This window comes from Portunus trituberculatus, chromosome 42 (assembly GCF_017591435.1).
Source record: "Portunus trituberculatus isolate SZX2019 chromosome 42, ASM1759143v1, whole genome shotgun sequence".
NCBI lineage: Eukaryota > Metazoa > Arthropoda > Malacostraca > Decapoda > Portunidae > Portunus > Portunus trituberculatus.
In genome coordinates this window covers 30,713,698-30,733,424 of record NC_059296.1, presented here as the reverse complement: position 1 = coordinate 30,733,424, position 19,727 = coordinate 30,713,698, and the positions used below count along the sequence as shown (strand labels likewise).

The 19,727-nt window shown below is 45.2% G+C and overlaps 1 protein-coding gene across 7 annotated transcripts in view; it reads left to right on the top strand.

The window, feature by feature from the left end:
- Positions 1-18,496, top strand: part of LOC123517623 (zwei Ig domain protein zig-8-like) — a 109,509-nt gene extending 91,013 nt beyond the window's left edge. For all 7 annotated transcript variants that reach the window (XM_045277909.1, XM_045277912.1, XM_045277906.1 and 4 more), the window contains 5 exons: positions 5,652-5,806; positions 9,605-9,815; positions 10,309-10,427; positions 15,612-15,792; positions 17,288-18,496. In XM_045277909.1, coding sequence (XP_045133844.1) covers positions 5,652-5,806; positions 9,605-9,815; positions 10,309-10,427; positions 15,612-15,792; positions 17,288-17,457 — 836 coding nt within the window. In that variant the 3' untranslated portion in view covers positions 17,458-18,496. The remainder of the gene's footprint in view (positions 1-5,651; positions 5,807-9,604; positions 9,816-10,308; positions 10,428-15,611; positions 15,793-17,287) is intronic.
- Positions 18,497-19,727: the final 1,231 nt, after the last annotated feature.

Here is a 19,727-nt window from a genome sequence, read left to right as displayed (position 1 = left end):
GAGAGAGAGAGAGAGAAAGAGAAAGGATACATATTAACATTTAGACACCTTTGAAAGAGAAGGAGATGAAGACCGACTAACAAACAGGACTAAAAAAAAAAACTCCAATGGAAACCAACACTGGGAATGAAAAAAACCCGAGAGAGAGAGAGAGAGAGAGAGAGAGAGAGAGAGAGAGAGAGAGAGAGAGAGAGAGAGAGAGAGAGAGAGAGAGAGAGAGAAGAGGAAAATAAAGACCCGTTAACAGAGACAGTGGAGTGGGTGGGAGGAAAACCAGAAGAAGGGTGGGTGTGGAAGACTTGGGAGAGGTGGAAGGAGAAAGGCAGCTGTAGAGGAAGGAGAGGAGGAAGACAAATGGCCAATAGAGATGGAGATATTAAACGCGGAGACCCGGTAACCATATAGATGACGCTATTATGGGCCATGAATCAGAGGGTTGATGGAGTAGAGAAGAGGACGAAGGGAAAGGTGAGGGAAGGGAAGGCAAGGGGAGCGGGTATGGGAGGAGGAAGGAGCAGTGTCTTTATTAGCCTGGAATGGAACGATCGTGGCGCCCTCCATAGAGAGAGAGAGAGAGAGAGAGAGAGAGAGAGAGAGAGAGAGAGAGAGAGAGAGAGAGTTATACAATTTTGGAAGGAAATGAATATATATACGATTTTTTATCCTCAAAGACTGTAGAGAAAGAGAGAAAGAAAATGACGTATTATGCAGTTTTAATCCAAATGAATATATTTCCTATTTTTAGCCTCAAAGACGAGAGAGAGAGAGAGAGAGAGAGAGAGAGAGAGAGAGAGAGAGAGAGAGAGAGAGAGAGAGTTGTGCCAGCCTCATTGACGGAGGAAAGTAGACCGTTCTTCATTTATTCATGAGCGTGTCAGTGATGCGTTTATTCGTGTCCTGTATCGTGACTGAGGTGCGGCGGAGACTGGTCGAGGCTAACAAAAACTTAAAGCACAGATCCAAAACCTCAGACCAATCTCTCTCTCTCTCTCTCTCTCTCTCTCTCTCTCTCTCTCTCACTAACTCACGTAATCAATAGGACATCACATATTAATGGCCGAGGACAGACTTGCCTCCTTGCATTACGAGGTAGTTAGTTTCTATAATAACGGAGTACCTTTTCCACCTGAGTCTTATCTGCTATTCATTCAGCCGCTTGTCACGTCTGCACACGAGCCCAAACTATCACCTTTCAGACACTCACGTTTTTTTTCTGCATCAGTGCTACACATTTATATTCCTTGAGACTTGTTCGACGGTGGTTCTTGTCCGGCTGTGCTTCAAAGGTTAAAAACTGAAGCTACTCTTGGTAAATGGACGGAGTATTCTTCCTGCGTGAACATTTCCACGGACGCCTTGCTCATCATTATCTCCTCACTCAACGGTGGAGAAAGTAAAATACGTGGCTGCAGGAGGTTTCTTTTCTTGCTTAGTTAGAGGAGGAGGTGTAATTTTAAAGCGTAATCTCAAAAGAAGCAGGTGACTGAAGAGAAAGACGTATAATTCAAAGCGTTCAGTGCCTCTGTTTTAGGCTTTTATTTACGACAATCACAATTAAGAGTCTCCAAATTAATGAAGTGCAATTGTAGTGTGTGATTTAGAAGGAGGCCACGAAAAGCCAAAAGTTGTAGTGTCATCAAGTCTTTTCTTTTAGTAATCCGGTTTAGTTTTTCTCCAATCTAATCACTCAGGGTCCCTCTAATTAATCAGTAAGTCGAGCTCTTTAGTGCATTATTGCAAGGACAGTATGTAATTTCAGAATACCCCAACAATTACATAAATGGTCATGTCTTTCAAAGCCTCCAGTGCCTCTGGTGTTTAGTAAAGGATCCTTCGAAGTAATAATTGTGTCATGCCGTCTTTTTTTTTATGTTAGAAGTGATACTGATCAAAGGCAACAAAAAATATAAAAAAACAGTCCAGTTCCCTTACAGATCAATAGTTAGCCAAAAGACAGGAACAAATGCCTTGAAACCTCCGTCTCACTAGTAAATTATTTTCTTTTATATTAGAGAGAAAACTGGCCAAGGGCAACAAAAAAATATGAAAAAATAGCTCTCTTAATTGCCAGTTCCCTTACAGATCAATAGAGTTAGCCAAAGGACATGGACACATGTCTTGAAACTTCCCTCTCATTAATACTGTCTGTAATTTGGAACATGTCGTTATTAGGGAAGTGTTCAAACCTTTCAGTGTCTGTGGTTATTTTCTCCATTAGTAGTCAGTCGGCCACGGTTCCTCAAATCAATCAACAAGTGTCGTGCTCTCATTAGCAGTCTTAATCAGTCTCGTTTAAAAATGCAGATTGACATTCAAGTTCTAAAACTCGCTAATGGATTACACGGGTGCAATCTGCTAGAGGAAGAGGAGGAGGAGGAGATGAAGGAAGAAGAGGCAGGTGAGGAGGTGGAGGAGGAAGAGGAGAAAGAGAAGAAGAAGGTATTGGACACTTCATTCCTTTATTCCTCTAGTAACGAACGGTGAGAAGATGTGCAGAAAGACAGACAGGTATACACACACATCATTATCTCATATTGTTACCGTGTGTGTGTGTGTGTGTGTGTGTGTGTGTGTGTGTATTTTATGGGTCCAGGAACACGTACTTGACATTCAGTAAATTCAGTTAGTCACTTTTTTGTCGTGCACTATACCGTGTTATTTGTTCCGCTCGTGTTGACAGTCGCCGCTGATAATGGTACGCTTTCCGCCGCGCCTCGAATACCTAAGTCGATTACATGCCGGTATATTAGTAGGTATCGGTAGTGGTGGTGGTGGTGGTGGTGGTGGTGGTGGCGGTGGTGGTGGTGGTGGTGGTGGCGGTGGTGGTGGTGGTGGTGGCGGTGGTGGTTGTGGTGGCGGCGGTGTGTCCTCCGTTAGTGGTGGTGGAGGTAGTGGTAATGTGTTATGTGGTGGTGCTGGTGGTTGTGGTGGTGGTGGTGGTAATGAGAGAGAGAGAGAGAGAGAGAGAGAGAGAGAGAGTGTTACTTATATTTCTTCTTGCCTAGAGTTGCAAGTAATATTAATGAGCATCTCGGCAAGACTCCTTAGACATTCTCCATATTTAGATTCTTTACACCAACAGTATAATCTTAACGCTTGCCTAGAATATTTATGTTGATATATTTACGTGCAAACTGTCTGTGGGTCTTTATCCTTCCTCTCCCATGCCCATGTGGTGTCACTGTTCCATACTTGTAACTTCCATCAAACCTTTGTCTTCATCCTGTTCTCCACACAACCTTCCTTCCTTCCCTAAGATCATCTCCCGGTCACTCCTTCCGTCTCATGTTTGGCCTGGTTTGTCTTTTTCTTACATCCGCTTCCATATCTAGCATTCTCTGTCGACACACCATTCATCCCTTCTGTTAATGTGACCGGGACTCCTTGTCACTGCATTGGTTTCTTTAGTGTAATGTAATACTAAATGACAGAATCGCCCCAAAAAATCTTGATTAAAAGCCGGTATCGTAGACAAGGTTATAGTAAAAGAGGACGAAGAGGACGTGAAGATCGATATCATCATCTGTTTATGGCAGTGATTTTTGTATAGTAATATAACGTTGAGTATTTAGAATCAGTAAAAGCATCGAAGTCTAAACGTGGTATTATGATAGAAGTGAAAAGTAAGAACAGAGAAAACGATGCAAGGATAAATGTCGTCACCTACTTTTCATGTTTAAGTGATGTTTAAATAATGCATGTGATAGTCATCAAAGTGAGGGCGACGCTGCCAGGCGGACCAGGCTGTAATTACAAAAACTGTCTGCTGCTAGTGATTGAACGTCAACTGTGCGGAGGAACACCAACAAATATTTAGATGTGATTGAAGTGGAGGAAGTGTGTGTGTGTGTGTGTGTGTGTGTGTGTGTGTGTGTGTGTGTGTGTGTGATCGATTTCTGTGAAGGAAAAGACAATTATAGCTAACAGTAAGTAGTATGCAGCGGCAGGGAGGCGAGACGCAGCCTTTTGTAATCTTGCCTAAATCTTGATGCGAGGCCTTAAGATGAGTCCTGGTATTGTCGCCTGTGATTTGTTGAGGTTGTTGTAGGGGCCGCCTTGGTACAGTGGGGCCACACACGGTTTGGGAGTCGAAGGGCCTTCAATCGCATGGGTTCGAATCTTTTCCACAGTCCGAGGTTAGAAAGGACATTCTCTTGGGGTCACGGTTCCCATATGTCAAAAGCAAGTCCTTTGTCAAGAGTCACCGTATTAGCCCTAACAGTACAGGGAAACCGGACATGAAAACTAGCAAAAGAAATTCTTGAGGCTGTTAATTAGAAGGTGGGCGTGAGATGCTTGACACTTTGTATTTCACGCTTCCCACTCTGTTGTACGACTGTGTGGAACAAATAAAGACAACTATCGCCTGCCTTTTCTACTCTTCTACTCTTGTTTTCTTTTTCGTAAGTGGAAGAATGAACGTTTTGTTTATATATCTAGTTACTATTTTTTGTTGACAGTTTCCGTAACAGAAGAAAAATCCACAGACACAAGTTAAGAAAAATTGTGAATGTAATTAGTTTATGTTTTTATTTATTTATTATTACTGTCAGCAACATTATCGACAGCGTTGTCTCTACTGTTCCAGCTATTATTGTTGTTGTTGTTGTTATTATTATTATTATTATTATTATTATTATTATTATTATTATTATTATTATTATTATTATTATTATTATCATATTTCAACATTCACAAACAACCACATGATTCAAGAACGTGAAATCATATACGATAATATTATACGTACAGTTGTAGTGTGTGTGTGTGTGTGTGTGTGTGTGTGTGTGTGTGTGTGTGTGTGTGTGTGTGTGTGTGTGTGTGTGTGTGTGTGTGTGTGTGTGTGTGTGTGTGTGTGTGTGTGTGTGTGTGTGTGTGTGTGTGTGTGTGTGTGTGTGTGTGTGTTTTCTTACGTCAGCTTGATTAATTACGAAAGATAAATGAAATAATGATATCTTTGACCAACTCCACAAAACAGAATATTTTTCTCACAAGGACAAGACTGTTTCGGTCTGAAGAAACATTCTAACGCACAACGCCTCATTTAAACACCCGAAAAACTCAATGCTTTCAGTTTACAGTCCACCACTCATCCTGTTTGGGCTATAAGGGCGTGTAGTGTACCGCTGATGAAGGCTGCAATGGCCCTTACTCGGGTTTCATGCCTGCGCTGCTGCCACACACTCGCCGCCGCTTTTCACTCGCTCGTAAGGGACGGTTGAGTTGGCTGGGGGAGTGGGGAGAGGACATAAAGAAACTCATCTGGATTACTAACCACTCGTGCAGTTCCTCGCCTGCATCATCTTCCCGCCACACGCTATCACACTTCCTTCCTCCCTCCATCCGTTCATCCCTGTGTGCTTCCCTGCCTGTCTGCCAAGTCGCCTTCCCTCTCTCTCTTCTTGCTGCACTTCCTCCCTACACCTTTTTGCTCCTCAGCGCGTCCTGTCGCCACATACTTCCTCTCACCATGTCCCATCTTCTCTCTCTCTCTCTCTCTCTCTCTCTGATCCTATTAACCAAACTTACTTTAATCCATTCTCTTCCATTAAAAGACGTTTGATATTCCCACTTCCATTCTCGCATCAGCAACCACGAATACCAAAGTAACTGCTAAACACGTAAAAATAATCTTGCTTCCTTTATTTCAGGTGAGGAGACGCCTGCAGGTAGTCGAGGAGGTAGGCACAGACGGCGAGCCTTCCCCGGGCCATACTTCCACCCGTCCTCGCCCGTCAACGTGACCACACAGCTTGGGGCGCACGCATACCTCCCCTGCAGGATCAAAAATCTCGGGAACAAGTCGGTGAGTGAAGCTGTTCTCTTCTGCTCCGTCTTAAGACTATAGAAAACTTCGTCACAAAGTTTCTTAAGTAGTAGTGATAGTGTCGGTGGTGGTAGTGGTGGTGGCGGTCGTAGGAAGAGTATAGTAGCAGTAGTAGAAGTAGTAATGGAGAAGAAGGAAGTGGGAATGGAAGATAAGTAGAATTAGAAGGTAGAGGAAGAGGGGTAGCAGCAAAAATGTAGTAGTAGTAGCTGTAGTAGTAGTAGTAGTAGTAGTAGTAGTAGTAGTAGTAGTAGTAGTAGTAGTAGTAGTAGTAGTAGTAGTAGTAGTAGTAGTAGTAGTAGTAGTAGTAGTAGATAGTAGTAGTAATAATAGCAGCAGCAGCAGCAGCAGCAGCAGAATTAATCGTAGTGGAGGCAGGAGAGGGAAAAAAATAGCATAAGAGGATGAAAGGAGGAAAAAAGTGAAGAGAAAGAACAAAAGGAACAGGAATAGCAATAATACCATTAAAGAAGATATTAATATTGATAGTACTCCTATTAAGAGAAGGAGAAGGTGGAAAAAGTATTAAGTCTTCCTTTATGACTATCCTCTCATTCCTTTCATTTTTAATGCGGCTTTTCAATCCTACTGCCTTTCATTTCTCCATCGACTCCCCTCGCCTCAAAAGTGCGTCTACCTTTAGGGGCAAGAGCTGGCTGGAAAGAAGAAAGCAGGTGAGGAGGCTAATGCTACTCAACGAGGTCAGCAGAGAAGGAGGAAGGAGGCCAACAGTAAATAATTTAGGAAGTTTACGCTTACTTTTAACGAACGCGTCCCAGTTGTACCAAAGTGTGTTAGAGAGACGGTGATAATGTGGGAAGGACTTAGTAAAAGTGCGGATACCAGGTGCGAAGTTTACTTACTTTGAACGAAAGTTGAATAAGAGCAGGTATTGAGTGAGAGTGTTGGTAAGAGCTGCCGCTGGTAACAAAGGTAATAATCCTATACGTAAAGGAGGTTAGCAAGGAGGAGGAGGATAATACCAAATAATGGGAGGTTTATTTTACTTTTAGCGAACGAGTCCCAGTTGTACGTGTAAATATCGAGAGAGTGTGTTAAGGCCCGCTGATAACAAAGGTGATAAGACCCAAAGAGGTTAACGAGTGAAGGGAATTGCAAAGAATCGTGAAGTTTATTTGCAACAAATGTGTGTAATAATTTGGAAGCGTTTAACGAGACGCTACTAACGGGACTGTTAAAGCTGAAGGAGGTTGAGAGATGAGGCATAATTGACTCATTGATAAGTGGCAATACTCGTTATGTGATTACCGTGATTACTCCGCCGCCTGCTGTACGGAGAGCTAATCTAATCGATCCTTAAAATACATAAAATGGTAAAGTATTTTCGCCAACGAGAACACACGCGAGGTGGAAGTGTCGTTACGGTATTTCGCGGCTCAGTACACACACCGCCGCCTCCCTCTACATGTCACACATCTTTAATATCGCCATTACTGTTTGTAACTGTTGTAATTTTGCATACGTAACGGTCCATACAGCGAGAATTTATCCCATATAAAATAAATAGTATTGTTTTAGTTACTGAAGTATTGGAAGTGTGCTGGGGAGGATGGTCGAGGTGGTGGTGATGGGTGTGTTTGTGTTGTGAGGCTGATGGTGTGGAGAAGTGCGGTGGTGCTATGGACGATGTGGTGTGGTGTGCTGGCATGGTTAGGGGTGCGGTGGTGGTGATCCTGGGGGCTGGGATAATGGTAATGGTGACTTAACCCTTTCAATACCATGACGCGTTTTCATACTCATTCTGCTTTTTATTCGGTGATTTTATACTTCAAAACTTTATGTGGAGATTAAAATTGTGAAGACTGGCCATTAATCTTCTACCTCCATAGACCCTTCCTAATGTAAATAAAATCACACCTAAAACTCAAGGTAAAAATGCGTCCCAGTACTGAAAGAGTTAAGGCTGGCGGTGTGTGTGAGAGCAGTGACACTTAGGGTGCGGGCGCTGTGGTGCTGGTGACCGTACTGTGATAATGTAGTGGTGGTGAGGCATCACATGTGGCGGTGAACCTCCTTCTTAAATGAAGTCAAGTCATAGGAAGATAGGATGACACAAATAGGTCCATACTGACAAAAAATAAATGGAAATACGAAAATGAAGATCAATGCAGATTATAATTATTACAAGAAAAATGTGTAGTGGCGTAAAGTGAGGCGGTAATCAGGACAGGGAAGGAGTTAGGTGCTTGTTATACTGCAGATTACATAGATTAGAAGGGTTGGAGTGACCAGTGAGACCCGATAGTTACTCGTATTTATTACAGCCTGCATCATTGCATTTTACTGAACTGGTATCATTAGAGTTACCTCGTTACCTCAACCACCGTATAGCGCTGCATGGAGGCTCGAACACCCCACGTCGGGAATCACAACGTAACCAGTGTGCCAGCCATTCTCAGAGAGTCAGAGAGAGAGAGAGAGAGAGAGAGAGAGAGAGAGAGAGAGAGAGAGAGAGGCGGAGGAGTTTGGAATGAATTAGGACCAGAAACATGTATTATTTAGCACACCGGTAGAGTGCCGTTGAATTTTACATCAGTACTGTTAGTCTTAAAGAGAATCTCAATAGTAGGGAGGATCCTGCCCAGTTTTGTGTATTTTGATCGTAAGACACAAACAGCTACAGGGAGAGCAAGAAGCAGCAGACCTGTTGACCCTCTGAAGACTTAATATTAATCCGCCTGACCAAAAGGCATGACACACACTGACCTGGCGTAAGAGGTGTTGGACAGAAATACCAAAGGATCACAGCTTCTATATCCATAAAGAAAACAAAAGAAACAGCATTCTAGTTTTATATGCACATAATTATCACGGCTTAAGTCAATTTGTACAGTAAGAAGACAAAGGGAAACTTACAGAGAGACGCAAATGAGGCCAGTAGATATATAATGTTCGTTTGAAATCTGCCGTTTAAAGAAGGAGACAAATGTTTAACGAATGGTGGAGATAAAACAAGGTCTGTGAAATTATTCATGTCAGGTCGGCATATAATATTCGTGGGGACATTTTCACTTGATATTAAGAGAGACGATGGGAGTGAAGCGATGGCCATGCAGGCGCCAGGGAGTGCTGGGAAGGGATACCGCTGTGGGGGCGTCTCCTTTCACCATCTCTCTCTCTCTCTCTCTCTCTCTCTCTCTCTCTCTCTCTCTCTCTCTCTCTCTCTTTTTTTCTGCCTAAATAATGCCGGCAGTGACCCACATCCGCTGCCGCCTTCCTTCACCAACGCTCTTACCGCTCGCCGCCTTCACTGTCCATTTTTTTTCTTTTAACGCTCATCTCTCTCTCTCTCTCTCTCTCTCTCTCTCTCTCTCTCTCTCTCTCTCTCTCTCCTTGGCTAGCTTTACTTTTCTTGCTCTCATCCGTTTTCTCCTCCCCTTCCACCTTCTTTCACACTTTCCCCTCCATCTGTCCTTCTTTCCTTCCCTCTCCTCCTTTCTTTATCCAGCAATTCTATTTTTAGCGTTCTCTGTTTGCAGGGAATTATGTTTACTCCCCATCTCCCTCTCCTTCATCCCTTCTCTCTGACGATATGGGAAAATTTAACGAGGGTAATGGCTTATATATAGTAAATACGTCATTCACAAACAGATTTTTTATTTCTTCGCTCTCGTTCATCCCTCAAGGCTCAATGTGACTGCTTGAAACACTAGTCAATCAGTGAACCGATCAGTCAGTTTAGCAGCCAGTCAATCGATCAGTGAACCAATTAGTCAGTGCATCAGTCAGTCAATCACTCTTCTTCCTCACCTTCAGGTCTCATGGATCAGGAACCGCGACTCACACATCCTGACGGTGGACCGCTACACCTTCATCTCGGACGAGCGCTTCTCGGCGTGGCATGAGGCGCAGACGCAGACGTGGACGCTGCAGGTACGCTACGTGCAGGAGCGGGACGCGGGCAAGTACGAGTGCCAGGTGTCCACGGAGCCCAAGATGAGCCACTTCGTCGACCTGAGTGTCATCAGTGAGTCTCGAGGAGCTCTTGTGTTTGCACTTCACCAGAACGAGGCCAAACTTTTTGTTTCTCGCTTACGTCTTGAATTTCATGCTTCGTTTTCTTTATTGGATTGTAGTGTTGGTTCATATATATTTTCTGAATCACTTTTTTATTTACTTATTTTTCGATTAACATTATTCGATTAACATTAGGCATTCAGACGCAGCCTTGTTCATATGACTAAAATTATTTTTTTATTGTGATTGTTACGCGAAAGAAATCACTTGAACTTATATAGAGCAATGGTGAAAAAAATATTTGAAGGCTTTGTATGGACTAGTAATGAAGAATTGCTATAAAAGTTTGTAAAATGTGATCTGTTAAATTTGCACGAATATCCACAAACATCCCAAGTAATTATTCACCTTAATGATCATATCACTGATGAATAAATGCTTTAGTATAATAATTTCCGTTTTCCTCACCTCATTTTCTTTCCTGCCCTTCCTTCCCCGCGCAGCCCCAACCGTCAGCATCACCGGCAAGTCAGACATCTACGTCAAAAGTGGCTCCACCGTCAACATTCAGTGTGTCATCACCGACGCGCTGGAGGAGCCCACCTACATCTTCTGGTACCATGTGAGTGACGCACAGAGCTCCTCTTACCTCACTCCGCCAACAACCCACACCCCCAACACCACCAACCCACCACCCCATCACTGCCTCCCTGTGTCTTAGTGCTGCCTTCTTCATCCCACCACCACCACCTCCCCACCAACCCCTCCCTGTGCCTTAGTGCTGCCTTCCTCACCCCAAACACCCCACCAACCCCTCCCTGTGGCTTAGTGCTGCCTTCCTCACCCCACCACCACCACCACCCCACCAACCCCTCCCTGTGGCTTTGTGCTGCCTTCCTCACCCCAAACACCCCACCACCCCACCAACCCCTCCCTGTGCCTTAGTGCTGGCTTCCTCACCCCAAACACCCCACCAACCCCTCCCTGTGCCTTAGTGGTGCCTTCCTCACCCCAAACACCCCACCAACCCCTCCTGTGCCTTAGTGCTGCCTTCCTCATCCCAAACACCTCACCAACCCCTCCCTGTGCCTTAGTGCTGTCTTCCTCACCCCAAGCACCATCACTCCACCACCGCCTCCCTGTGCATTAGTGCTGCCTTCCCCACCCTGGCCGGGATGAAGAAGTCCCTGCGCCTGGCGGGCTGACAAAGCCTCGTCATGCCGCCTCTCTGCCTTCCCACTCTCCGCTTCCTCCTCTCCTCCCTTCCTCTCTCCCTGCCGCACATTGATGTCTTGTCAGCGTCTCTAACAGATGCCAAATGATGCCATCACGGAACGGAAGAGTGACGCCTTCCGCCGCTCGTAATGGCGGCAGAGTAACTTAAAAAATAGTAAATAGATAAATTGGTGTGAAATTCACAGGGCAATTTACTTTAAAAGATACACGTAATCCAAAGACGGTGGTGATGGCAGTGGTTGGCAGTTCTGGAAACGTGTCATCACAGGATGACGTGACAATAGCTAAACTTTTGGGAACGTGTTGAGAAGTCCCAGGCGTGCCGGTCTGCGCCAACACCCAAGGGAAGACCGCGCATTGTTACTGTCTACCGCTTGAGGCTGGACCAGACTTTGCCAAGGGAAAATGTGAGCACGGAAGGCGAGGAGTGGAACTAAGCACACTGGCTGCCTGGCGTCTCAAGCACATCACAAGTCACTCTCATTGGGATACACACAGATGCTTTAAAGTACTTGTGACTTCATATGTAACGGGTCTGAAAAATTTAACTTTCATCAACCGAGTAACACACATTCAAACATGTCTTTGTTCAGCTTCAGACATCCTCCCCCCCCCACACACACAATATTCCTCGAATGAAACCACCGACTTGGAAACTGCGGCACAAATTCACCAGAATGATGAAAAACAAAACTATACACACGATTTAACAGTCAACAACACTGTCTCTTTCCTCTTCCTCCTCTCCTCTCCTCTCCTCTCCTCTCCTCCTCCTCCTCCTTCTCTCCGTTCTCCTCCTCCTCCTCGTCCTTCTCCTCCTCCTCCTCCTCCTCCTGCTCTTCCTCTACCATCTCCTCCTCCTCCTCTTCCTCCTCCTCCTCCTCCTCCTCCTCCTCCTCCTCCTCCTCCTCCTCCTCCTCCTCCTCCTCCTCCTCCTCCTCCTCCTCCTCCTCCTCCTCCTACTACTACTACTACTACTACTACTACTACTACTACTACTACTACTACTACTACTACTACATATCCTTTTCTTTCTCCTCCTCCTCCTCCTCCTCCTCCTCCTCCTCCTCCTCCTCCTCCTCCTCCTCCTCTTCGAGCCCTTGCCGCTGTCTTAACATTAACGTAAACGCCTTCCATACGAGTAACGGGACACAACACAATAGGAGTAGGCAGTAGTCACCTGCCGCCCGGTGGAATACTCCAGGAGAGGTACTTACGGGGATGTAGGCAGTGCTGCAGACTGAGTGATTCCCCGTGTCCTCTATTCCCGGTTCCCTTTGTGGTCTCATTTATACAATTGAGCAGCTGCAGCCTGCCCTCTAAAGACAACTTCTACTACTTCCTACACTACACTACAACACCTTACACTTTTACACTCTCTTCAAATCAAAATTTAATAATGGCTTCACCACGCCCTGCCTCGGAGTCCCCCTCTGGGGAGGGGACCATAAATGTCCCCAGGTCGGACTGCCCCTCTGCTGTCGACCTTGGGTGTCTTGACACTTCATCTAATACTTTCACTATCAATTTCTGCAACATTCGTGGCCTTCGTTCTAATTTTCAATCTGTGGAACACCACCTCTCCTCTACTAAACCTCATCTTCTCTTCCTAACTGAAACACAGTTGTCTGTGACTACTGACAGCAGCCCTTTTCTGTTCCCTCCTACTTGCTCTATCCTCATTTTCAATCCAAAGCTGGATGTTGCGCATACGTGCGTAACGACACCACTTGCTCTCGTGCCCACAATCTTGAATCTTCAGAATTTTCTACCATCTGGCTAAGACTTCAATGTCACTCTCTAACTAAATTCATCTGTGCTGTATACCTCTCACCTAATTCCTCTGACTATGTAAAATTCTTTGACTATTTGACTTCCAAGGTGGAGCACATCTTATCTCACTTTCCTTTTGCTGAGATCTCCATTTTAGGGATTTCAATGTTCACCACCAGCTTTGGCTTTCATCTTCTTTCACTGACCAACCTGGTGAACAAACCTTCAACTTTGCTATCCTTCATGACCTAGAGCAGCTAGTGCAGTTCCCTACCCGTATTCCTGACCGCCTTGGAGACACGCCCAACATTCTTGATCTTTTCCTAACCTCCAACCCTTCTGCTTACTCTGTTAAACTTTCCTCTCCGTTGGGCTCCTCCGACCACAATCTAATTTCCGTTACCTGTTCTATCACTCCAGTGCAGCCTCAGGACCCGCCTAAGCGGAGGTGCTTCTGGCATTTTAACTCTGCTAAGTGGGAGGAACTAAGGCAGTACTATTCTGATTTCCCTTGGGATGATTATTGTTTTCATGTCAGAGATCCTTCTCTTTGTGCCGAGCGCATAACAGAGGTGATTATCTCTGGCATGGAGCTATACATTCCTCATACTTTCTCTAACCCTAAAGCTAAAAAGCCTTGGTTTAACTCTGCTTGTTCTCGTGCTGTCAATGATAGAGAGGCGGCTCACAAACGGTTCCGTAGCCATCCAACTGCTGAAACTCATGCCCTATATATTTCTGCCCGTAATCATGCCAAATCTATTCTCCAACTTACTAAAAACTCTTTCATCAATAGAAAATGTCAAAGTCTTTCCAATTCTAACTCCTCTCGAGATTTCTGGCATCTAGCCAATAATATCTCTAACAACTTTACTTCTTCGTCTTTCCCTCCTTTACTTCATCCAGATGGCTCTACAGCTGTCTCTTCTTTTCTAAAGCTGAACTCTTCGCTCAAACCTTTGCTACCAACTCAACTTTGGATGATTCTGGGCATATTCCTCCTACTCCTCCACCCTCTGACTACTTCATCCCTAAAATTAAAATTCTTTATAAAGACGTTTTCCTGGCCCTCTCTGGCCTTGATTCTCGGAAGGCTTACGGTCCGGATGGAGTCCCTCCTGTTGTTCTCAAAAACTGTGCTTCCGAACTCGCTCACTGCCTGGTCAAACTCTTTCATCTGTGTCTCTCTACTTCTATTTATCCTTCTTGCTGGAAGTTTGCTCACATTCAACCTGTCCCTAAAAAAGGTGACCACTCCAATCCTTCTAACTACCGCCCTATAGCTTTGATTTCCTGCCTTTCTAAAGCCTTTGAGTCTATCCTTAATAGGAAGATAATGAGGCATCTATCAGCTCACAACCTTCTCTCTGATTGCCAGTATGGTTTCCGTAAAGGCAGATCTACTGGTGATCTTCTTACTTTCCTAACTGAATCTTGGTCATCCTCTTTTAGGGACTTCGGTGAAACCTTTGCTGTCGGCCTTGACATATCGAAAGCCTTCGATAGAGTCTGGCACAAATCTTTAATTTCTAAACTACCCTCCTACGGATTCTATCCTTCTCTCTGTACCTTCATCTCCAGTTTCCTTTCCGATCGTTCTATTGCTGCTGTAGTAGACGGTCACTGTTCTTCCCTAAAACTATCAACAGTGGTGTTCCACAGGGTTCTGTCCTATCACCCACTCTCTTTCTATTATTCATCAATGATCTCCTAAATCTGACTCAATGCCCTATCCACTCCTATGCTGATGATACCACCTTGCATTATTCAACAGCGTTCAACAGACGCCCAACCCAACAACAATTAAATGACTCAAGGCGAGATGCTATAGGACGCCTAACTTCTGATCTTTCACTTGTTTCTGATTGGGGCAGAGAAAACCTGGTTTTGTTCAATGCCTCAAAAACTCAATTTCTACAACTATCTACTCGACATAACCTTCCAGACAACTATCCTCTCTTCTTCAATAACACTCAACTTCCCTCTCCTCTACATTAAACACACTCGGTCTATCCTTCACTAAAAATCTAAACTGGAAATTTCACATCTCTACTCTTGCTAAATCAGCTTCCAAGAAGTTAGGTGTCCTGTGGCGTCTTCGTCCATTTTTCTCCCTCCCAGCTGCTTGCTCTGTACAAGGGCCTTATCCGCCCGTGTATGGAGTATGGCTCTCATGTCTGGGGGGGATCCACACACACAGCTTTACTAAACAAGGTGGAATCTAAAGCTTTTCGTCTTATCAACTCTTCTCCTCTAACTGACTGTCTTGATTCTTTAAGTCACCGCCGCAATGTTGCATCTTTATCTGTCTTCTACCGCTGTTTTCATGCTGTCTGCTCTTCTGAACTTGCTAACTGCATGCCTTCCCCCTCCTGCGGCCTCGCTGCACAAGACTCTCTACTTCTTCTCATCCCTATTCTGTCCATCTTCCTAATGCAAGAGTTAACCAGTATCTTCACTCCTTCATTCCCTACACTGGTAAACTCTGGAACTCTCTACCTGTGTCTGTATTTCCACCTGCCTATGACTTAAACTCTTTCAAAAGAGGAGTGTCAAGACACCTCTTACGTTAACTGGACCCTCCTTTTAGATTTTTTGTTTTTCTTTCTCCTACTTTCCTCTTAACAGGGCCTGGCAACCAGCAGGATTTTTTTTCCAACACTTTGTTTTCCCTTGGCCAGTGCCCTTGTAATGTAAAAAAAAAAACTTCCTCACTGCACAGCACCTTGCCTCACCTTCACCTAACTTTACTACCTGACTGTATCTCACCTTGGCCATCCTCTTTGCCTCTCCACAGGGTAACCGCCGCGTGGTGGGTACCAACTCAGACAGTTACCAGTTGACAGTGCACCGCAAGCCCCCGGACACCTCCATCGGGACCCTTACCATCGCCTCCGTCTCCATGGCTGACAGCGGCAACTACACCTGCGCACCAGCCTCCCTGGAGATGGCGTCTGTTATGCTCCACGTCGTCATCGGTGAGTTAAAGGTTTGGAGGGACCGTAGCTAAGAGGAACCCGCCAACCCGGCAGCTGGTGTCATTCACAGCGTCGTGATGGGTGCGGGGTTCACAGGGGGAGGGAACTGGCGGACCCTAAATCAATGAGGCAGAACCGCGCCTTTCTGTAGTGGCTGCGATTTACATTGAGCCGCGATACGTGTGAATCGCGGCAAGTGCGTCGTTTACGTCAGAGTGTGATGAGGGTTGAGTGGTGGTGGCTGTAAGGTTATTCATGCCAACAGTTGACATAATGGCAGGTTTGCCTCCACCCTTATGGCGGAATTAGTGACTCGCTTCGTTGAGGGAAAGTATAAGGATTTGTGTTGTAATTCCATTTTGGTTATGATTGAAATAGTTGTGGATTACTGCCTCCAATCACTCAGTGGGGTGGAGAGGGAGATGTCACGCTGGCTTTCACAATGAGTTCAAGGTCGCAGCGGCCTTCACTTGACGCAGAAGTGATCGATTGGTTAGTTCATTCAACTTGGGCTCCCAACAATGAAGTAATCGGGTGCTGCGCGCACGTGCACTCACACACACACACACACACACACACACACACACACACACACACACACACACACACACACACACACACACAGAGTAATAATCATGTCAAATAAACCACATCACAAAAATATTGCGAAGTATAAAGCAAGGAGAGAGATATTTCAAATATACGAATTATGGAGAGAGAGACAGTCTCTCCCTCATGGAAGCAACTCAGGCACAAAAAAACGCCATTATATTTATATCATTTTTGTGGTGTGATAGTTGCCATTCTCGTATTTTTTTGCCAGTGTTTGGGTTTGAGTGTGGCGTGCGAGCCTCGGGTGTGGTGTAAACATTTCGGGTTGGCGGCCTCGTTACGCACCACTGTGTTGTGTTTGTGGCTCTTTTGTGCTGATTGACAATTGTTGTCTGATTTTTTGTTGTCCAACCTCCCCATTTTCTATGTAATAAAATATTTTTCCCCCTTTGTTACATTTTTATATGCATTTTATATGATTCGGTATATTGATGCAGTTTCCAATCATTGTGTTTTTTTTTTTTTTACTTGTAATATTCGAACACTCACTCTTATACTTATTCCTTCATCTGAACTCTCTCTCTCTCTCTCTCTCTCTCTCTCTCTCTCTCTCTCTCTCTCTCTCTCTCTCTCTCTCTCTCTCTCTCTCTCTCTCTCTCTCTCTCTCTCTCTCTCTCTCTCTCTCTCTCTCTCTCTCTCTCTCTCTCTCTCTCTCTGGTTAGTTAGTTGCTTGCACCACACACAGGTTAGATTAGAGTGAACTAGGTAGGATATTGCTAAAGGTAACGAGTTCATGTCTTCAGTCTTCTTTCTCCTTCTTCTCTTTGTCCTCTTTTTCCGCCTTACAAACTTATATATTGCTCTTTCCATCATCATTATTCATATATTCCAGTATTGTATCCAGTTCTCACCTCTTTTTCTTCCCACACTCTTCCCCCGTCAGGAGAACATCCGCAGGCCATGCACGGTACCAACTCCGCCGCCGCCAGCACTACAGGGTCGGCCACCTCCTCTGTCTCCTCCTCCTCCTCGCGCTCCTCCGCCCACACCCACGGGCGGCACGCGATGTTGGGCGTTTGGCTAGCAACCCTCATGCTTCTGGCCGTCACCTGACTCCAAATGAACTAAAACCTCAAGGTCACCTCTCCCTCGAAGTCACTTCCCTCCTGCTCTTGCTCGCCGCCACATACACACACACACACACACACACACACACACACACACACACACACACACACACACACACACACACACACTTCATGTCTCCCGCAGCGTGAAGTAAGGTGTGGTGACGCGTGTGCCAGCCAGTGTCTTTTTACGAACTGAGGGAATAGTGTAAGTGAAAATTGCACAGTGATTCCTCCTAGATCAGTCCACCATGCAGTGTGCGATGAGCAATTACAGCGGGAGGCAGCAATGAATCAGGCCCCGAGGTGAACTGGACCATGGGAGTTGTGTTCAGACTTGGCCAGAAAAACGTGACCTACATACACTAGACGAACTAACCAACCTTGTGGCGTGTGTTTGTAATGAGACCAAAAGGGGAACATAAATCTACTATTATTACATACAATCTACGTCTTGTCATGATGAGTCCAGCGGGTGAACTAGACATTGCAGGTGGAGGGGCTCGTGTATGTGTGTGTGTGTGTGTGTGTGTGTGTGTGTGTGTGTGTGTATGTATGTGGCAGTGACTCTTGCAGTGTAACCTTTCCTCCTTCGCCGCTGAGACCTCGCCAAGTGATCCAAGATGCCCCCCGCAGCACGGCGAGCAGTGTTTTTCACCTCCCACGACAAACAAACCCGATCAGAGACAGCGTGAGAGCGAGATGTGTACATAGAGTCTATTTTGTAACGGAGACCATTTTTATGAGCATTAAAACAGTGTAGAGTACATAGTGGGTCACAGTGACCTGCAAGACCTATAGTAATCCTTCCTTCCCTTGCCTTCCCTTCCCTTTCCTTCCCTTCTTTTCCCTTCCCTTCCCTTCCCTTCTTTCTTCTGTCTTCTTCTTCCTTTAACTGCATTCTCGCGGCCTTCCTCTGTCGTGTGTGTGTGTGTGTGTGTGTGTGTGTGTGTGTGTGTGTGTGTGTGTGTGTGTGTGTGTGTGTGTGAGAGAGAGAGAGAGAGAGAGAGAGAGAGAGAGAGAGAGAGAGAGAGAGAGAGAGAGAGAGAGAGAGAGAGAGAGAGATGTAGTACATCTTCTTCCTTGCCTCTCTACTTGTCATTCCTTATTCTTTCTCATTTCTCCCTCGTCGAAACTAACTTCTTTCTTCTGTTTTTTCATCTTTCTTTTTCTTCTTTTTCTTCTTCTTTTCAATCCCTCGTCTTCCTCCTCCTCCTCCTCCTCCTTCTCCTCCTTTTCCTCCTCCTCCTCTTCTTCTGCATCCTCCTCCTCAGCTTCCTCCTCTTTTTTTTTTCCTTTTCTTCCTCCTTCCTCTGTTCCTCCTCCTCCTCCTCCTCCTCCTCCTCCTCTTTCTTTTCCTTCTCCTCCTCCTCCTCCTCCTCCTCCTCTTTCTTTTCCTCCTCCTTCTCCTCCTCCTCCTCCTCCTCCTCCTCCTCCTCCTCCTCCTCCTCCTCCTCCTCCTCCTTCTCCTCCTCCTCTTCCACCGTCACTACTCCTCCACCCCTCCTCTTCATCCTCTCCTCCCCTTCTTCCCTTCAGAGTCATCCGGAAGAACCTACTTTGTTGATGTTCTTGTTGTTTGTTGTTGTTGTTGTGGTGAGTCGTGCCCTCGTGTGTGTGGCTCAGCGAACCCTCCGGTGGCCGTGTTGTGAGTCGGTGGCTCAGCTCGACTCAATAACTGGAGGCTGGAGATAAGGATGGCGTCGTCGTCGTGGAATGAGAGGAAAATGGCAAAAATACAGGAAAATATGAGGAAGAGGAGCCTGATGGAAATCTGTGAAGCATGCAAAGGCTTAAAGGAATATAAAATGTCATGCCGTTTGACTGGGAGCGAGCGAGCGAGTGAGTGCTTGGGCTCCAGACTCCAGAAGGGAAGATGAAATATTTCCTGTAAGTGGCGCGCACACACTGCGGGTGACGCACCTCCGGAAAACGAACCATTCACTACTGATAAGTTCGAAATTTTACAGATGAATCAGGAAGCAAGAGAAAGATACCAATATTTTGCAACTTCGGCATTTGTAGTGGACTGATTTGAGTCATTGTGGAGCAGCACAACTAAAAGCCAAAATATACACACCAGAGTAAACTTGTCGTTAATGATGGTAATGATGATGATAATAATAATAATAATGATAATAATAATAATAAATAATAATAATAATAATAATAATAATAATAATAATAATAATTAACAATAATGATAATAAAAATAATAGTAATTTGACGTTGGCAAAGAATATGAAAAGTTAATGG